General features: G+C 38.2%; 2 protein-coding genes across 2 annotated transcripts; both read left to right on the forward strand.

Annotated features, from left to right (window-relative positions):
• Positions 1-1,711: 1,711 nt before the first annotated feature.
• Positions 1,712-9,892, forward strand: LOC148861807 (protein trichome birefringence-like 11). The gene is made up of 5 exons (XM_088983651.1): positions 1,712-2,606; positions 3,415-3,804; positions 5,748-5,906; positions 8,895-9,546; positions 9,729-9,892. Exons 1-4 carry the CDS (start codon positions 2,164-2,166, stop codon positions 9,268-9,270), a joined length of 1,368 nt encoding a protein of 455 aa, XP_088839777.1. The 5' UTR covers positions 1,712-2,163; the 3' UTR covers positions 9,271-9,546; positions 9,729-9,892.
• A 435-nt stretch (positions 9,893-10,327) lies between these two features.
• Positions 10,328-20,622, forward strand: LOC148861808 (RING/U-box superfamily protein). Its single transcript, XM_088983657.1, has 7 exons — positions 10,328-11,980; positions 12,315-12,409; positions 13,449-13,528; positions 13,608-13,663; positions 13,793-13,905; positions 19,922-19,983; positions 20,206-20,622. Exons 1-7 carry the CDS (start codon positions 11,881-11,883, stop codon positions 20,495-20,497), a joined length of 798 nt encoding a protein of 265 aa, XP_088839783.1. The 5' UTR covers positions 10,328-11,880; the 3' UTR covers positions 20,498-20,622.

Here is a 20,622-nt window from a genome sequence, read left to right on the forward strand (position 1 = left end):
CACCAGATGGGCTGAGAGCAGCCCGCTATGACCTGATTTACACCTCTACCATAGTCTACTAGTAGTCCCTTATAAACTTCATCTTGCCCGTGGATTTGGCACCAATCCACGGTCATGCTTTATCTCACATGTACGGTGGACTAAGAATTTTGAGGTGGGCTGAACAGTCATTCTCTTTTTTTCAAAATAGCAGTTATATGTCAAAATGAAAGCGGTATTAGGGTCGGTTCCAAGTATACCTGGCAAAAAGGTTGACCCAACCCACAAACCCGACCCGAAAAAACAGGGTTAGGGTATCATATTTTAGCTACCTGAATGTGAGAATGACTTGACCCAGAAAAAATTGAATTGGGTTGCCTTATGGGTCAACCCGATGACCCGATTGTCAAGTCTAATTGGGACTATTTGTGCATTGTTAGAAATTTCCACTCTTTAATTTTATCTATTTAGCCTTTACTCTTTATCGTTTACTCCTTAAATTGTTAATTCAAGTTTTTAATTTTAATTTTATATGTGGAATTTTAAGGTTAATTCTTTTAATTTTGACATTTTTATATAGTTTTTCTTTATTTTTTTAAATTTCAGTTATATTTTGGGATGACCCGAATTGGCCCATGGGTCAACTTTAATCTGAACATTTAAGATTAGGGTCTAACATTTGACAACCCGACCCAAAATCAACACAAAGGATCTTGACCCAACCCAAGCTCGACCCACCCAACCCAATTGCCTGGTCTAGTTCCGGGGCCGATCAATGACAGCTTTAAAATATTGACTTAAACGAATCGGCTTCGAATCAAATTCGAAGATCAGATCCGATCCGATATTTCTGAAGTTCACTCACTCTGTATGCTCAAAAAGGAAGCTCGACTGCTTGAGATTATGTACTTGGAAGGAGAAAGAGGATTTGCTCAAAAAGCGGGCCAGTTGTCGTACACTGACACTCATAACCACCACCCATGTCACTTCCAATCCTCTACGGGAATCCGAGGAGACCAATTTACATGGGCCTAACGTATACGGTATGGGCCCTCGTGGGCCATATTTCCCAAAGCATTACTCAAATCAGTCGTCCCCACGGATCCCACTCCACTTCCCCAACTCTGATGCACCTTCCTCCACGGGACGTGGGCCACGTGGGTCCAGTGCCAGGCCACTGTAAAAAATTGAATGATAGACTCCTCTATTCATGCCACGTGTCAATCCAGTACGTTATTACCCGAGTTAACGGCTTTCTCAACAGTTCAGCACATTTGACTGACAGTAATTTAAAATATGACACAAGGGTATTTTAGGAAAATGATGATTACCGGCATGGCGGCATAGCTGGTGAATCTTCGTGGGGACATGGTTTAAGATCCAAATCGTTGACGTAGTGATCTCACGAGATATGCCAAATCAACAGTGAAGAAGGCAAAGAAGTCTCTCTCAGTAACCTGAACCAGTGAGCATTCTTAATTCGCAAACCGATCTTATCATCTTTATTTAATCTCCGTATATTTGTCGGGATCCGCCACTCCCTTTCCCCACTAATCCCCACGAGACTCCACAAGGTCCACCGGATCCGACCACCGCCCACGGTGGCACGAAACCGGAAGCGAAAAGTCCTCGTCAATGGACTCTCTCTCTCTCTCTCTCTCTCTCTAAAAAGTCTGAACAAAGACAAACAGAACTTATCTTGGCATCGTTGAATTTGAATTCTAGCTTTGTAAGAAATCCACGTTTAAATTTAATCATTCTTTTTGAGAAGGCATTTTAATCACACTGTCCCACAAATATACCCTGAATGAAAAATTCATTATTTACATACCACAAGTGAAACTCACCGCTTCCTCTCTGTTCTGCAAACAACGAAGGAAATAAAGTAGGAAACTCTCGTCGCCATGAATGCTCTCTTGCTTCTTTCACACCCATTTTCATCGATCTGCACATCTGTCAAAATAATTAACTTACACTAACAAGGCAAGAAACTCTTCCCCATATGAATACTGTGTCGCTTGCGGACTGGTACTTTTCAGTCTTCTGTTTTATGCCATCGTCTCCGTCTCGGTTTCTGCAAATAGTCTGAAACATTGACGGCGCAAGGGAAGACAGTCGTCCCGTTCAAAACCCATTTCGAGTTTCTTCAAGAATAGCCCCATTTCATCGGCCATTCCTTTCTAAATGATTAAAATTCCACTTGCTCAAGACCCAGAAACCATGCCTTACTGGGAGATTCTGAAGAGGGTCAAGCGACTGAAACCGCATGAGCCATCATTTGGGACTCTTGGGTTTTTCTTTGTTACAGCTGTGTGCTTTCTGTGCTGCTTCTTCTACTTGGACTACACGGTTGTCACTAGAGGGCTTCGCGTTCGTGTACAGTCGGAGAAGTTGATGTGGTTGGGTTTTGATGTTACTGCTCGGGATGAAAGGGCAGGGTTCCTAGGAGAGGATGGTGAAGGGTGTGATTTGTTTAAAGGGGAGTGGGTCTGGGATGAACAGTACCCCTTGTACCAGTCTAAAGATTGCAGATTTTTGGATGAAGGGTTCCGGTGTTCTGAGAATGGAAGGCCTGATAATTTCTACACCAAGTGGCGGTGGCAACCTAAAGATTGCAATTTGCCCAGGTTTTACCCTTCTTCTTTTCTTCTATCTCGCTTGCCCTTTTTCTTTTTCTTGTTCTACGAATTTTTAATGGGTAAATTCTTTTTAATTTCCCCCATCATTTTATAGAATTTCCTACAAAATCGTAACGGGTTTGGGGATCAGACGTTGCTGTTTTGGTTTGAACATTTTGCCACATTGGAGTGGTTGGTTGGTGTATGACTGTTTGACTCAACGTATTCGTTAAATTTATAATCTTCTACTTCAAGTTTTGACCACTTTGTCGTACTATTTATTCTTACGAATTCTATTTTCTAATTTCTACCAATACTATTCTTCCCCGGATTGTGCTTTTTTATGGGAACTGATGAGAAAAATGGTCTCAATTCTACAACTTACACTGAATCTTTCCATTAGTAATTTTGATATTTTAAATTTTCTTGTTAGTTATCATTTGTAGTTTCTTTCTGGGTCTAAGACTCTATGGTGTAGTCATGAGTGCTTTTTCTATTTATATGCATCTCTATGAACTTTTGTTGAATTTGGACTGAATATTTTCAACAGCGAAGTTGATGATTTTTTTCCCTTCTCCTTCTTTGTGTTCCTCTATCTTAATTCTATGGATAATACACGTTGCCTGATTTTTCTCCTAAGGTCTCCTTGGTTGGGTAATGGTTCTTTCTGTGTTATAAATATCTTCATTTGCCTTCACTCTTTATGTTATCTTCATTTGTCGATCTCATACTTGCTGATAGACAAAGAAACTAGAAAAGGAAAGAGAAGTAAAAAATTAATTTGGATGTTTTTTCTTCTTTGTTGTTCTTGTATAAGATTTGATGCAAAGAAAATGTTGGAGAAGCTGTGGAATCGAAGACTAGTATTTGTTGGTGACTCGATTGGAAGAAACCAATGGGAATCTCTTCTCTGCATGCTCTCATCAGCAGTTCTGGACAAGGATTCAATCTATGAAGTAAATGGAAGCCCAATCACCAAACACAATGGGTTCTTGGTGTTCAGGTTTAGGGACTTTAACTGCACTGTGGAGTATTACAGAGCTCCATTTTTAGTGCTGCAGAGCCGAGCACCAGCTGGGGCATCAGAAAAGGTGAAAATGACTCTGAAATTGGATCAAATGGATTGGAGTTCTGTACAATGGAGGGATGCAGATGTTCTAATTTTCAACACCGGTCATTGGTGGAACTATGAGAAGACCATAAGAGGGTACTTAAATCTATTAGAATTGCTTTTTTCCTCATCTGGAAAGAAATTATTCTTATTCTTCTTTCTGTTTGTCTAGTATTTTTTTATTTATTTGTTCAATCATTTATTTGTATATTTTGCATATATTAAATATAACATACAAACAAGAGAGATTAACTGACCTGTGGAATGATACTCATCTCAACTCAATTTATCTATGATCCCAACTTTTGGGGTCTGCTACATGAACCATGTTTTGGCATAGTGCTCTCTCAAGAACAATGTTTTTTGTCAAGTTGAAAGTCCTTAGATCATTTCTTACCACTTCAGGTCATGTTCTATTTGGTCTTCCTCATGCTCTTTCAAAGCGTTTTACCTGTAATAATTCATTTTTTTTCTTTGATGAATTTTTTCCTTATTAGAAGAAAAAGGCATTCCTTCTCACTAATGCAGTTATTTTCAAGTTTCATCTATGGGGTTGCTCCTAAGTCCTTGGGTTGTTTTTTTTACCACTCCAAAGTTCAATTATTCAATTGAGTTGAGAAGGTCTATTGTGAAAATTTTGTAAGATTAGGGTTTCCATGAGAAGATGATTGAGGCAGTTTTGTAATTATTGTTATAATTGTATTGTTGTTTTCATTTGTTTATTTATTTTTAATTACTTGTCATGTTTGGAAAAGGTAACATGGAAGTTGGAGTAGAATTTTGATAAAAGTCAAGACAAGAATTATCATACAAGCTGGTGGTAGATATCCTAACAATAACACAGTAGATGGTCCGTACTTGATGCCCCAAATAAACACCATTTTATTTTGTATAGATAGATTGGATCATATCAACCCTCAAGTTGATAATGAAGTCCAACAATTATCTGTCTTTCTCTCTTTTTAAGGGGTTTTCAATGATTTTTAGTCATTTGTAGGGCCTAAGAAGGTTTGTTTGCCTAGTAAAAGCATATTCTTGGAAATTTCCTTCATGGAATTCCAGGGAATCTGGCACAGGTAAGATTAGAGTTGTTTAAAATGCCCTATCTGTTATTGGACTGTTATTTTTCATATTGTTTCTCTGGAAGATTGTTCAAAAGTTGCACATTTAAGACTGAATTTTTTAAAATTTGTGTGGAGTTTGTGGACATTTGTTTTTGGATATTGGCCTAAACATGTTATGACTACACGCTAATTTTAGTTCAGTCACATCCTTCACTGTCCAATCGGATTATTAAATTTGTTTAAGTTTTATGATCATCTTTTCTTTTTCCTCTCCCCAGTTAACTGTTCAACTTGTGTGCTTTACTTAGGATCCAAATAACAATAAAAACATGAAAAGATTTTATGGCACGGTTACCAGGCCATAATGATGAAACCCCACAACTGATAATATTTAATTATGGATTCCACCAAGTTTGTGTGTTCTTTTCATGTCATGTGCTTCAGAGGCAGAGCCAGGATTCATCATTTTGGGGATCACTCTATGAGGACAGAGAGGTCATGTTGTATCACTCCCCAGACAAGGGTTTTATCAAAACCTATGATACCTGTTCAAGCCTTCAAGGGTGCTGTGTCATGTTGGATGCTTCAACTTTTGATGTAAATTTCATATATGATATAATATTGTGTCCTGCTCAGGCTCCCTTGGTTCTGCTCCTGAGATGTTTTCACATTGCTTATCATCTATTTTCTGTGTTTTTGATGATTCTTGTGTGTATTTTTATTGTTCAAGTTATTGATCTGTTGAATTTAGAAACTGGCTTCTTAGTGGGAATATCCATACTTAATGCTTTATAGTGGATACTGGATATTGGATGTACCATATCTAATAACTTGCAAAACTGTAGCTTTGTTGTTTGCAAGTAATTTGAAAAAATACTGTGTTTTCTCATGGAAGACAAAATGATATCATAACTATTTCTAGGCTTGCATATCAGTTGGAAGAGACTTGACCTCTGGATTCTTATCTCTGTCCAGAGGTTGCTATTTTCAAGAAGGGCAGGAGATCAAAATGAATATGAGTGTAGAAAGTGCATATCAGAAATCAATTGAGACGCTGATTAACTGGATAGATGGGGAAGTGAACATAAGCAAGACCCAGGTCTTCTTTCGCACCTTTGCCCCTGTACATTTCAGGTATGCCCCATCACTTGTTTTTCTGCCAATCTTTTTTGTATCATTTAACTTTGGTTGTTACCGAAGTTGTATTTCTTTTTTCTTTTACATGTAATTTTATTGTTTCTAGTTTCTGGTTTCTACTTATACTGCAGAGAATCACTGTGCCTCTGTAAAAAGAAAAAAGGAAAATGCTTAAATTTTCACTTGTTGTACTTGTGGGATACTCTGTTTCTTGTAAAATATAATTTCATTGTATCTTGCAAAGATGATGTATGATTATTGTGTGAGAAACATTATTAAAGGGTTGCTTTTGAGGGATACAACTTGGGATGGGTTGGCTCAAGTTTAGGTCAATCCTGGTCCAGCCCAATGCATTAAAACTTCAACCCTAACCCAAACAGATCATGAAATTGGATTGGAACCTTACCTACCAAATTTATAAACACATGCAGAACTACATGCTACCATACATACACAAGCATGCATATTATGTGTACTGTAGAGACATCATATTAAAGTAATATTTTACAAAAAAACTCTTTATCATTGTCCCCTCTCTTCCTTTGACATAAACATATTTGTATACAGGTGTTGATGCATATATTGTTCATAATATATTGCTCAAGGCATCAACCATAACCCAAACTGACTATATTGGGTTGGTAATTTTCAACCCTAAGCTGAACAACCCACTCTTCAACCCAACCCTATTTTTTTGGTGGTTGGGCTAGTACTTCTTTTTTTGGTATTCGGTGCCATGCACCATTAATAACTTCTGCTTTTCCCCCTTTCCCCCCAAAGTGCTGGTTCAGGATTCGATTCCATGTCAACGCTGGAACAAACCAGCTAACACACCAATGAGCCAGCCCTCGGTTGGGCTAGTATTAGCCTGACCTAAGTTGCATTTTGGTCAATTATGCTCAATGATCTTATGTGAGAACTTACAAATCAAAGAAATCTTAAGTGAGAACTTTATTAACATGCTTTACAATGGAATCCCATTGTCAATTTTTGAGAGAATTATAAATTCCAGGTTTGGATCTTGGACTCAGCAAACCCATTTTGAACAAGATGCAGATTTTGTAGATTGTTTTAAGAGATGGAAATTTTGAAGTTCTGTAGTGTCCCAACATTCTTCCAGATTCCTTTGTTTTACGTTAAGAATTTGTGCTTTAATTAAAGCCAGTTGTGGCTTGAATTCTTTGTAGTTATATCTTCCATTTTCTCTGCTCAAGCTCACCTAGTGCAATGGATATCTTTATGTCCATGGAATTCCATTTCAATGTTACAAAAATGGAAGATGCAGATTTTGTAGATTGTTTAAGAGATGGAATATTTTTAATTTCTGTAGCATCCTAACATTCTTCCAGATTCCTTTATTTTATGTTAAGAACTCATGCTTTAATTAAATTCAATTGCATTCTTTGTAATTGTATCTTCTATTTGCTCTGCTAAAGCTCATATAGTGCAATGGCTGTCTTTATGTTTATGGAATTCCATTACAGTGTTACGGAAATGGAAGAAGCAGATTTTTGTAAATTGTTTAAGATATGGAAAATTTGAAGTTCTGCAGTATCCTAATATTCTTCCAGATTCTTTTGTTTTACGTTGTTGGTGTGAAAATTTTATAAATTCTCATGCAACATAGTTCACTCAATCAAGTGATTGAGTTTTTATTATTTTGGATAAGGCCCATTCAGGGAATCATACGGATTGTTCCCCTTAATTACATCTCCACAAGAAAGTAGAGAACACCTTTTGATTCTGACTTGGAGAAATGAACGCATAGAACAAAAGAAAAGAACAATAGGGTACTTAAAAAGAACTTTTCATTTGCTTTTCTTTTACATCAAGTGTACAAGAATGAGAAGAAAGAAAAAGAAAATACAATTGAGAAACTATACAGCAATACATTTCTCTCTTCTTTTAAATACAAAGAAAATTTCCTTCTCACTCCTTTCTTCACAATTAGTCAATCAAATGAAACTCTGATTGTAGACAGCGTTAATCCTTTGGATTTTTGCAGACAAGAAGGGAATCGTAGTCAATCAAATTGCATATTTGATTGTAGATGATTTTATTCCCTTGTTCTTCATTCTCATTTGAAAGGAACCATAATCAGTCTTTGAGAATTAGACTGTAGATGGTTTAATTCCGAGTTTTGTCTTGGAAGAGGGACCATAGTCAACCAAGTAAAGGTACCTGGTCGTAGATGGTTTATTTCCCTCTATTTCCTTTCTCAAAACTGAAAATAAATGAGAGAGAAAGAAGGATACATAGCAGAAGACCTATATAGGAAGTATTCTCTGAGAGGGGTAGTTATGTAACTATCTCCTCCTAGGTGAAGGACACCTGTCCCTCCCACTTAAAGAGAGGGAACTCCCACTTAAAGAGAGAACTCCCATACGGGATACTTTTTTATAGTTTTAATGATTTGGCTAGCAGACTAGTTAACCCACTTATTAAATATTATTTTAATAAAAAAATGACTTCCACATACGTTAAGAATTCATGCTTTAACCAAAACCGACTGTGGGTTGCATTCTTTGTGGTTATATCCTCCATTTGCTATGTTAAAGCTCATCTAGAGAAATGAATATCTTTATCTCCATGGAATTCCATTTCGTGTTATGAAAATGGAAATGACCTATGCTGCTGGAATCTGCATGGCTTTTGGGATTCATGTAATTTGACTGTGTTACATAATTGATCCATTGACATGGATCTAATAATGTTTACTCTTCTGGGCATGCTAACTCAACTGGAGAGGTTATATATAGACGTTTTTTAATGTTTGATTATACATATCATGAGCTAGCAGTACACAAGTTGTGGTTTTCACACTGCACAAGCGGCAATAGATACAACTAAATATGTTAGTTTCACCATGTGAGATGGATGAATACTATTGCTACCTCAAAGATAATTTTTCCATTTCCATGTTTCAGAATGATACAAATAACCAAGTACATTTCTTTAGCAGACAAAAATAACTGGGTTTTGCAGGGGTGGAGATTGGAGGACTGGAGGGAGCTGTCACTTGGAGACGCTGCCTGAGCTGGGTTCATCATCAATGCCATCTGGGTCGTGGTCACAGTTAAGCATAGTTTCTGATGTATTATTAAGACACGCAAAGAAGTCACAGGTGAAGTTGGAAGTGTTGAATGTAACCCATATGACATCTCAGAGGAAAGATGGTCATTCATCGTTGTACTATCTAGGGCCGAAGAACAGCCCTGCCCCTCTCCACAGGCAAGACTGCAGCCATTGGTGCTTGCCTGGAGTCCCTGATATGTGGAATGAGCTCCTATATGCACTTTTGCTACGGCGTGAGGCTACTCACATGCACAGTTCAAGAGAACCTTCTAAGGCACAGGTTTGATTCATGAAGAAATCCTGCCTGTTAGACGTGAGTCTAATTCATGGGAAGGTCTGAAGATCCCTAAAATTAACTGGAGTTAATTGGAGCTTCTAGGAGAGTTGGATGAATATGCAGTTTCTGAAAAGCACACAAGGTTTAAGACTCGCCATCGGTTGAACATCTATTTTGGACCTTGGATTATACTATATGTAAACCCAATTTTATGGGCATTCCAGTAAGCACTAAGCAGGGTTGGTGGTGAAATGTGGTTGATAGTATCATAAAGATATATACACGGTAAGGGATATCTATGTGTGACTGTGATTCGGTCACAAGCTTATAGTTCCTCTAGAGAAAATTACTTGTTCCTTGTAATTTGTATAGTAAGGGTTGGGATGTAAGTGGAACTTCTTATCAGTTTGTTACAAGTTCTCATTAAGGAATCTCAAGGTCTTTACACTTTTTTTTTTCTCAATCAGGATTCAGGGAGCAGAGGCATCTCCAGGCCTTTGTTTACTCAGCATTGATACTTGGGCCTTTGATTAAGGAGTTGAGATGTAATTCTTCTTCATTCTTCACTCCAATCGGATTGGTTTCTATGCTAAATTGCTAATCTAATTCAAATGGATTCTTTGGATCCCAATTTGAACTTGTACTGTTAGCATTTTATGGCTTAAATCAGGAAATTTTGAACTTCTTCCTTTTCAATGCACGGTATCAGTCCAACACTAATTTTGCAACTACCTCAAGTACAGGTACATAATCAACACAATTAATGGCGGGTATTTGTTAACTCCATTAATCAAACAAAAGGTTGTGTTAGGAAGGATTCTGTTCTCTGCAAATTAATTAGAGAATAGAAACTAACCAGTAAATGATTCTGTTCTTCCATGAAAACATTTAATTTTGATTTACCATCATCACCAAACAGAGAAAGGAGGCATACTCTCTCATTGTACATTGTAGAACAAAGATGTTAAAAAAAAAAAAAAGCTTCCACCTCGCTACTCACACAGCTCTTCTTCTCCTCTTCGACTTGATCATCCCCATGATTGGATAGTGAACCCTGAAATTCTTAACACATTTCTGTAACTCCTCTCTCCTCAACCCGCAAAGCACCATTAGAGCACAGGAACAAAACCCCAAAACCCAACCCTTAATCTCAGCCTTCCAGTCCCTAATCAAAAATCCCAGTAGAACAAAATTCACAACCCCCAAACCGAAACAAGTATCTAGTTCCTTTGCCAGAACCAACAGAAGAACCAAAGCACAAGCACCCAGCAACCCCAAAAGCCCAAATCTACTGTACCACCGGCTCCGCCTTCTCCCCCACCCATCAAACCCTCCACCTCCGAGACCCTTGAGAAACCCGAGCCCTCCCCCATTTCCCCCGCCAAACCCTTCTCTGATGATAAAGTCGAGCGGTTTCGGTATCATTTTCAGATTCGATGCGATGAGCGAAACGCATTGGAGTGCAACTCTGCTCGATCTTTGCCACCTGGATGCGGTTCGCCTCCGGTTCCTTCTCGCAGCGACAATCGACGGATAACGACCCGAGAGATCGACGGATTTGCAAATCGAAGGGGATGCTCTGGTCGGCTGTATAAACGATAATGCTGTTGGTGCGTTTTTTAAATGGAAGAGAACACCATGGATCTGCATCGTCTTCGTTGTTTGTGAGGCAAATACATATACCACACAATACAGAGACCTCCGAACAAGCACAGGAGGAGAAGGAAAAACAGACCGTTAGCTTTTCTTTTTCTTTTTCCTTTATTTTTAAGCGTAGGCGCTTATTTAAAAAAAAAAAAACACCCATATTTCTAAGACCGTGATTTCACAAAACACGCTTATGGTAAGGGTATTTTCATCACCATTTTTCATTTTTCATGTATGTGCTGATGGGTAAGCACCGTATAGGATATATACATCAGTCAATCATTGGAGAAACAATTCATCGATACTGGTGTTTCATGCATAGATGAGGTCTCCATTTTTGAGACACACCCAATTTTTTTAATAATCGGTTGAACCAAATAATGAGATATATGAACGTTTCAAAATGTGGATCCGATGTGGTATCCCTTTTTTGAAAAACAGCCATAATTCCAAATATCCCCTTGCATGATGGATATCGGGTAGTGGGCCCATCATTCAATGCTTCACGTATTGGGGTGGGGTCCACTGGCTCCATTTTGGTATCAATAGTTTGTTGAGCTGGACCAAGGTAATGGTTAGGAATGGCAACGGGGCAGGGCAGGGACGAGAGCCTCTCCCCATCCCTGTTCCCACAAAAATCTCCATCCCTGTTCTTACTAACGGGGACAAGGTTATCCCCATCCCTATCCCCACGGGATCCTCATTCCCCCTTATTATTTATAATGTTAACCATTTTGTTTTTATTTTTTATTTTATTTAAAAATAAAATAAAATAATTAACATTTATGATCGTATTAGAAAATATTCAACATATTACATATATAACGTATAAACCCGGCCTGAAATTGGAAAACCGGGACTAACTCCATCCAGAAGTCATGAGTCATAACTCATGAGATGAGACGGAACTTGGGCGCTGGAGCGTTCGATCATCGATGTGCATGAAGATTGAAGAGGGAGCACCGACCAGACATGAACCAGAGCGAGTCCTCTTCCTCTGCCGACCCAATCAACCCTTGTTCCATCTGCCTCGGACTTGTAAAGCAGGAGGCCTACTTGGATCGCTGTTTCCGTATGTCTCTCTCTCCGTATAATTCGTTCTTTCTTTCACTGATCTATTAATTCTGCGATTTTTGTTCAATTGCACGAGTGGGGTTGTTCTAAACTCTAAGAAAATTAGATCAATTGATCTAAACTCTATAATACTTTGATTATTTATTCTATAATTTCTGTTCAGTTTTTCCCCATTACAGGGAGTGTGTCTGTTTTAGTTCACTTACTGGTTAACCAGTGGAGTGGTTCCGGGAATATAAGATTGAAGACAACATTCGTTTATAAGATATGAATTCTGAAAATATCTTTTCAAGTTCACCAGTCTGATACGTTCGACCTTTTAAAATTTGCAGACAGATTTTGCTACAACTGCATTTCTCAATGGGCCACTTTTGTTGCTACTCAGCATTCTCACTCACAATCTACTTTGAAATGTCCTATCTGCAAGGTTTGTTAATAGTCATAATTGCTTATTTTGCCGTTGAAAATGTTCCATTTTCTTTTTAAATGGTAATAAAATTGCTGAGAGCATTGTCTTACTGAGCTTTTACCCCCAAGTTATCAGAGTCTCATATGATATCCAGTCTTTGTTGAAGGCTTTGTTTTTTTAATAATCACCTATCTAATGTTGGTTAGATCATATATTAATGAATAGCTGTAGTTCTCTCTATAGGAATATAGGATAGGGTTGTTTTCTTTAGCTCAAAGCAATCTATTTATTTATTTATTTATTCTTGGCAACTAGAATTTTATTGAAATAATAGAACAATTGAGATACATACAAAGATACCAGGCATCCCCATCTTAGGCTGGTTGCCCACCTCATCCTTCTTTTTCTGGTACTATAAAAATTCTTTTACATTAATATTCTCCACCAGCCCCCAGAACAAATGTCCTCCATGGACACCCTGTTTTCCCAATAGCATCAGCTAGCCCACTGGCTGATCCATGTATCAAATTAATATTGATAACCATATCCCTTTCTTTTTATCTCCCTGATGATGTTTCTGTATTGCCATGTGACTAGGCTATAATTTTTAAGTCGGCTTGCCACCACTTTTGAGTCTCCTTCCATTCTTAAAGCAATTTTATGCCTTAGGATGGCTTGTTACTCTACTCCTTGTGTCGAGATCAAAAAATATGAAATGTTACCAGATTCAGGGATGGGCCATACTAAATAAATCCTTCATTCATGAACTGAAGCCAAATCTTCAGATTCAGGCATGATTTTACCTAGTATACCTTATTTGGATTGGCATTCTAAATCCTCATCTTCTCTTAAGGATGCATTTGTTCATGGAAGCTAATTTCTTGTTACATTTGTTTGTTGAAGCTGATTCATCAAACACAAGAAGTTGGCTTGCCAATTATTTCATTATTACTTCTAGTTTATTTCCACTACTTTTGTTTCTATCTATTTATGTTTAATCTGATAGTTTTACAGTCAAGTTATCTTGCTCCATTGCTAAAGTTTTCTTAACGTCCAGAGTGATAACTCTTCTATAATATATGGATGTGATGGAGACTCTTTTCAACGCCATTATATTAACCATGACCTTGGGAATAGGTACTAATAAGTATTTATATCTGGTTATTCTTTCTTGCAAGTGCTAGAGGTTTTATTCTAATGGGCCTTTTTTTTGCAGATTTTCCTTGTCAGAAGCTCACAAATATAGATTGAGATGCTACTACAGTGAATCAGGTATCCAAGATTAAGAGCATTTATTTTGATTCTATGGTCTTTTCCATTTCTCCAATATTTGTGATAAATTATTTATTGTAGTAAACCCATTATTTGGAATTTCTTTTTTTAAATTTTTGTGTGCAACAGGTGCCATATGTAAAAAATTTGATGTTTTACAATATTGGAAGCGTCAAAGATATCTTCAGCCAAATAAGTGGCTTCAAAGTTGGTTGAGAAGAGAATTTCAAGTTTTGACTCAGGTATATGTCTGATCAGGATAATATTCTCTTGCAAATACTCTTGATTTGTTTGAGCAGCTCCCCAAGCTATAAAGTTCTTCTTCAAGCCGTTCACTCTCTCACCCAGAACCCAAGATCTCATGGTTCAGTTCAGAATTTTAACTAACTGACCTCTTGACTTATTACCTTGCATTTGTTCTGCATATACCTTTGGTGGCTGGAAAAAGAAAGAAGAATAGTATAGATGAGAAAATGCTGTATATGATAATCATCAGCATGTACTCAAACTGATACTCTTTTTAGCTTGGCAAATTTCCAATGATGATCGTAGAAATCTACTGAATTAAAAAACATGAAAGAAAGTAGTTTCTTGAAGAGAGAAGGAAGAGAGAAGGAGAAGAAGAGAAGCTGAAAGAAAAGAGAGCAATAATCTGGCCGCCCACTTCACTTATTATTTATACTAAAATAATAGAACAGTACAAAGACAACTATGCCCTTATAGGGTGGAAAAGCATAAAACAACATATATAACACTCAAAAGACATAATAAAATTTGGACTCACATAACTACTGTGGTCCCCACCTCTTATCTAACAACTAACATAAAATATCTACTCAGAAAAACATCATAAAACTAATTAATATTCAATACTCCCCCTCAAGTTGGGAGTAAATGTCACACATTCCCAACTTGTGTAGATCATGTTCAAGCTTGTTCCTTGCCACCCCTTTAGTGAGAACATCAACCAGCTGCAACTCTGAAAAGACATAAGGCAAACAAACTTCTCCGGTTGTTACCCTTTCTCTTATAAAGTGTCTATAAACTTCAATGTGTTTTGTCTTATCATGTTGAATTAGATTGTGGGCAATATTGATTATAGCTTGATTGTCACAGTATAACATCATAGATTCCTCTGCTTTCACCCCAATCTCACTCAAAAGAGATCTAACCCAAAGAAGTTCTGAGACATCATGAGCCATGGTTCTATACTCAGTCTCTGCACTTGACCTTGCCACAACCGCTTGCTTCTTACTCTTCCAGGAGATCAAGTTTCTAGCTACAAAGGTACACACTCCTGATGTAGATCTCCTGTCATCTAAGCATCCTGCCCAGTCTGCATTTGTATAGGATTCTAGCTTCAAATTCTCATGATTTGAGAAAAGAATGCCTCTGCCAGGGTGTTTTTTCAGATATGCAAGTATTCTCTCAATAGCTTCCCAGTGCTGAATCCGAGGTGCATGCATGTATTGACTCACAACACTGACAACATAAGAAATATCTGGTCGTGTCATATACAAATACAACAGTTGGCCCACCATTCTTTGATATCTCCCCACATCCTTTACCAGTTCACCATTCTCACCATTAATTCTGTGACTTGGATCAATAGGAGTGTCTACTGGTTTGGTCCCCAGCTTCCCAGTCTCTCGCAGTAGGTCAAGTACATACTTTCTCTGTGAAATGAAGATCCCATGCTTGGATCTTGCAACTTCAATCCCTAAGAAGTATTTGAGCTCACCAAGATCTTTGATCTCAAATTCATATTGCAATGATTTTTTGAAATCATCAATCTCCTCCAGATCATTTCTTGTCACCACTATATCATCCACATACACAATCAGAATTGACACCAAAGCATCTCTCCTCTTCACAAAGAGGGTGTGATCAGACTGTGTCTGTGTGTATCCAAAACAGATGAGTGCCCCTCTGAACCTGTCAAACCAAGCCCTAGGTGACTATTTCAGTCCATACAAAAATTTTCTGAGTTTGCACACATTTCCTTTACCAACATTTTCATAAAAGCCTGCTGGAATCTCCATATATACCTCCTTCTGTAAGTTACCATTGAGGAATGCATTTTTGACATCAAGCTAGAACAAGGGCCATGAATAGGTGGCTGCTAGAGATAAAAGAATACGAACTGAACTCATCTTAGCTACTGGTGCAAATGTTTCCAGATAATTAACATCATAGGTCTGAGTATACCCTTTTGCTACCAACCTTGCTTTGTACCTCTCTATCTTGCCATCGACCTTATACTTCACTGTGAATACCCATCGACATCCGACTGTCTCCTTGTTTGGGGGGAGATCAACTATTTCCCAAGTTTGGTTTTGACCAAATCATCCATTTCATCTTGCATGGCTGTTTTCCACTCAGGTTTGGAGAGAGCCTCAGTAACATTCCTGGGTATAGACACAGAATCCAGGAAAGAAAGAAAAGCACGGTAAGAGGGTGATAAGGCACTGTAGGAAAGATGGTGTGATATGTAGTGGGTTGTATACTTTCTCTTCCCCTTACGAAGTGCAATGGGAAGATCAAGGTCAATAGGATCAGCTGCAACAATGGTGTTAGGGGCATAAACATTATCATCAGAAAACATAACAGGCTCAAGAGGAATACCTGGAATTGTATCTGTTGAATCTAGAGTTTCAGAAGGACTGACAGAGAGTGGTGTGGGTTGAGGATGTGTGGAGTCAACCATCATTTTCCGGCGCTGATATTGCTGTGAGGCTACCCATAGTGACTCAGGTAATGAAACTGGAGGTGTAGGTGCTGGCTGAACTGATGGTGCAGGTGGTGGCTGAATTGATGGAGGCACCACAGAAACAGGAAGATGAATATATTGTGAGTTCTCCTCCCCAGAACTCTCCCCCTGAGGAGAACCACTTGAGAAGAAGAATGTGAATTCAAAAAAGGTAACATCCATAGTGACAAATCTGTTCATCGACACTGAGTCATAACAGCAATACCCCTTTTGGTTTTGAGCATACCCAAGAAAAACACATTTCTTGGCGTTAGGATCCAATTTCTTGCGATGAGGGCCAAGAATGTGAACAAAAGAAACACAACCAAAAACCCTAAGAGGTATATGAAATATCTCTCCATCTGGAAAAAGGAGGCTAAATGGCACCTTAAACCCCAAAGTCTGTGAAGGAACACGATTAATCACATGTACGGCTATAAGAACTGCATCTCCCCAGAACTGCACAGGAACTGAAGCACACACCATAAGACTCCTTGCCACCTCCACAATGTGTCTGTTTTTCCTCTCAGCAACTCCATTCTATTGCGGTGTATATGCACAACTGCTTTGATGAACTACACCATGTTCTAAGAGATATATGGTTAGGTCATTCTCAAAGTACTCTCTGCCATTATCTGATATAAAAACCTTAGTTTTCACTTCAAATTGTGTGAGAACCATCTGGTGGAATTGTTATACCAACTTAGGAATCTCATCACGTGATCTCATCAAATATATCCAAGAATATCGTGTATCATCCACAAACAAGAGAAAGTAGCGGAATCCTCCCATGGAAGGGATTTGATATGGCCCCCATACATCAGTGTGAACAATATTAAAAGCAGAAATACTTCTTTTATTACTTGGTTTAAAAAACTGTCTACAATGCTTTCCTAATTGACAACTCTCACACTCTAAAGTAGATAATTGAACAGACTCAAACAACTTTGGGAAAAGACATTTCAAAGAATTAAACGAAAGATGTCCCAAGCGGTTGTGCCAAAGCATAATCTGGTTTACTGACTCTGACCCACTATTACTGCTGCTGCTAACATGATGGCCTTGATGTCTCGAAATCTCATCCAAAAGGTAGACTCCATTCACCTCACGACCACTCCCAATCATCTTCTTTGACACTAGATCCTGTAAAACACAATTACCAGGAAGAAAGGTCATAGAACAATTCAAATTTTTTGTCAAAGAACTAACAGACAGTAGGTTGGTATGAAGTCTAGGGACATGTAAAACAGAGGACAAAGTTATATCATTGGTCACTCTAATTGTCCCCTTCCCAGCAATGGGCATATGCGAACCATCTGCTGTAGAGACTTTGTCTCTACCAGAGCATAACTGATAGGAACTGAAAATGGTAGGGGCATTAGTCATATGCTCAGATGCTCCTGAGTCTATAATCCAGGGAGGTCCCTCCTTACCTGAAATGGATGCAAGATTCGCAGTTGCATATGAACTACTTGTATGTGCAAAGGAAGTGGTGTAGTTGGCTCCTGCATTTTACTGTCCATCTGGAAGGTTAAAGTTGGGTGAATCTTTCTTACTCATAAGTTGTCCAAACCTCTCCAATTCTGTTCTCATTGCTGCTACTGCAATGGATTCCCAATCAGTTTGGGAGAGAGGGGCTGAAGAGTCTCTTGTAGTGGCTACATTTGCATTTCCCTTCTTGTTTCTTATCCGAGCAGGCATAATATTTAGATAAAGCTTCCAACAAGTGTCCCTGGTATGCTTAGGCTTCTTGCAATAATCACACCAAGTCCTTCTTATCTTCCCTTCTAGTCTCACTACTCCCCTTGTTTCCATTCGGCTTAGGTTTTGTTGTACCAACCATACCTAACCGGTCAATCCCAGGCTGTCTCAGCATTATATTCCTCATACTTTCCTCTCTAGAGACAAAAGCATAGGCCTAAGAGAGTGTCACACCCTCCCTAGAAAGAACATGCTACCTAGCAATGTCAAATTCAAGGTTCAACCCTGCCAAGAACTCAAAAATCCTATTCCTCTCTACCAGTTTGTGATAAGTTGTTGCATCATTTACACTTTCCCATACCACAATTTCTAAGTGATCTATTTCTTGCCATAGGATTTTCAGCATGGAGAAATACATAGCAAGAGGTTTTTCTCCCTGTTTCATACTTATCACTTGATTTCTTAACTAATAGGCTCTGGCTTCATTTTGCTTATAAGAGTAAGTTTCAGTCACTCCATCCCAAATCTCCTTAGTAGTATTGGCCCATAGGATTTTTTTTGCAATATGAGGTAACATAGAATTACACAGCCAAGACATTACCATGTAATTATCTTGCACCCATCAGGAAGAGTCTATATCAGGTTTCTTCTCCTCCCCAGTGAGATACCCTAATTTTCCATGGGCACCAATAGCTATCTTAGCTGATTGTGTTCACTCCAAATAATTTGTACCATCAAGTTTTACTGTAGTAATGATCCCATACCCAAAAATATCACTACTACCTCCAACACCCAGTCCCATAGTACCGATAGATTTCATCTCGGTATTCCAACTCTCCATTTTACTTCAAACAGTTCAACAATAAGAAAAAAATAGATTGGAGACCTTCAAAAAATAATTTAATACCACACACACAGAAACCAACCCTTCTGGAAGAAGAAAACCCTAGCTGGAGGGAAATCTCTCTCCTCCCCACGCCTCCCAATAGAGAGAAAAATGAATCGATCACTCCGGGAGGCCTAGAAAATTTCAGAAACCAAACCGTCCTCTTCAGAAAATCAAAAGAAAACTAACAATACCTGGGCGCCCAAGATCAGATAAAAAACAAAGAGTCCAACTTTTCTAGGACTTCCCCGTACTCCAGTTCTTCCTGATTTTGATGCCGAACAATAGATCACCTTCCTGATGTTTAGATCCCACCAAAAACTCCAAGAACTGGGCAATCTATAGCAGATCGATCAGCCATTTACTACTTCATGCAGTCGACTGATCTAGGACTGCATGAGAATGCTTCAAGAAACCCTAGCCGATGCTCTAATACCAAGTAGAAATCTGCTGAATTAAAAAATATGAAAGAAAGTAGTTTCTTGAAGAGAGAAGGAGAAGAAGAGAAGTTGAAAGAAAAGAGAGCAATAATCTGGCCGCCTCCTTCACTTATTATTTGTACTAAAATAATATAATAGTACAAGGACAACTATGCCCTTATAGGGCGGCAAAACATAAAACAGCATATATAACACTCAAAAAACATAATAAAATTTAGACTCACATAACTACTGTGGTCCCCACCTTCTATCTAACAACTAACATAAAACACTTACTCAAAAAAACATCATAAAACTAATTAATCTTCAACAATGATGAAAAGATAGATTTTATCCATTGTATATAAGCCACCAGTATGGCTCTGTATTTATGGAATATGAACTAACAGTTGGTCGTAATTCTTGTACTTCTGGTTATCCCTTTTAAGTTGCTTAGCAATTAAATCGGTTATAATTAGCTGACTACATCAAGTTCTTTATAGGAGGAGGACGTGGATATTATTGTGCATCACATACATGGTTTGGTTGAATCTTTTATGAGACGGTGAGTTACACAATTTCACCCGAAAATGATTGAACACAAATATGATCTGGGTCCTACTCAGATTATCATGACCATCCAAGCAATGGCATTCCTTTGGACCATTAAAAGAATATGGGACTTGGATGAAAAAGAATTAAAATAAGAAGGTCCACAGCTAAGGTAGTAAAGTGATCCTTTGAATTCATGAGCATGCTGAAGGATTTGTATTTATCTTTGTTGCAGAAAAGAAAAAGAAAGATCTAAAAGTACACCTGAACAAAACCAACAAGAGTTTAAAACTGCGGTTTCTGATGCTGCCAGGCCTTTTTTTACAGGAAGAACAGAACGGTTTGTAAATGAGATTGAACTTTTTCTTGCCTCGGGATTAAATATTGAAGCATACGACAAAGTATACTTGGAATGTTTGGGTTTGAATGCTCCTGATGCAACTAGTAAAGGTGCAGAAGTACATGAACAAACACAACAGGTTCTCTATTTTCATCTTTTTGACGAGGATTCAGATAATGGTGACTGAAAAATGAATACATCAAAATTTAGAAGCACAGTAGCAATTTGTCACTTGCATGAACTAATGAGCAACAGAGATTTTGTTTCCTGTTGAAGGCCCTTATTTGCTCTAATGCAGAATCTTTGTTTTCA

The sequence above is a fragment of the Nelumbo lutea genome, chromosome 4, assembly GCF_056320005.1.
Source record: "Nelumbo lutea isolate HS-2025 chromosome 4, American lotus-T2T, whole genome shotgun sequence".
NCBI classification, from domain to species: Eukaryota; Viridiplantae; Streptophyta; class Magnoliopsida; order Proteales; family Nelumbonaceae; genus Nelumbo; species Nelumbo lutea.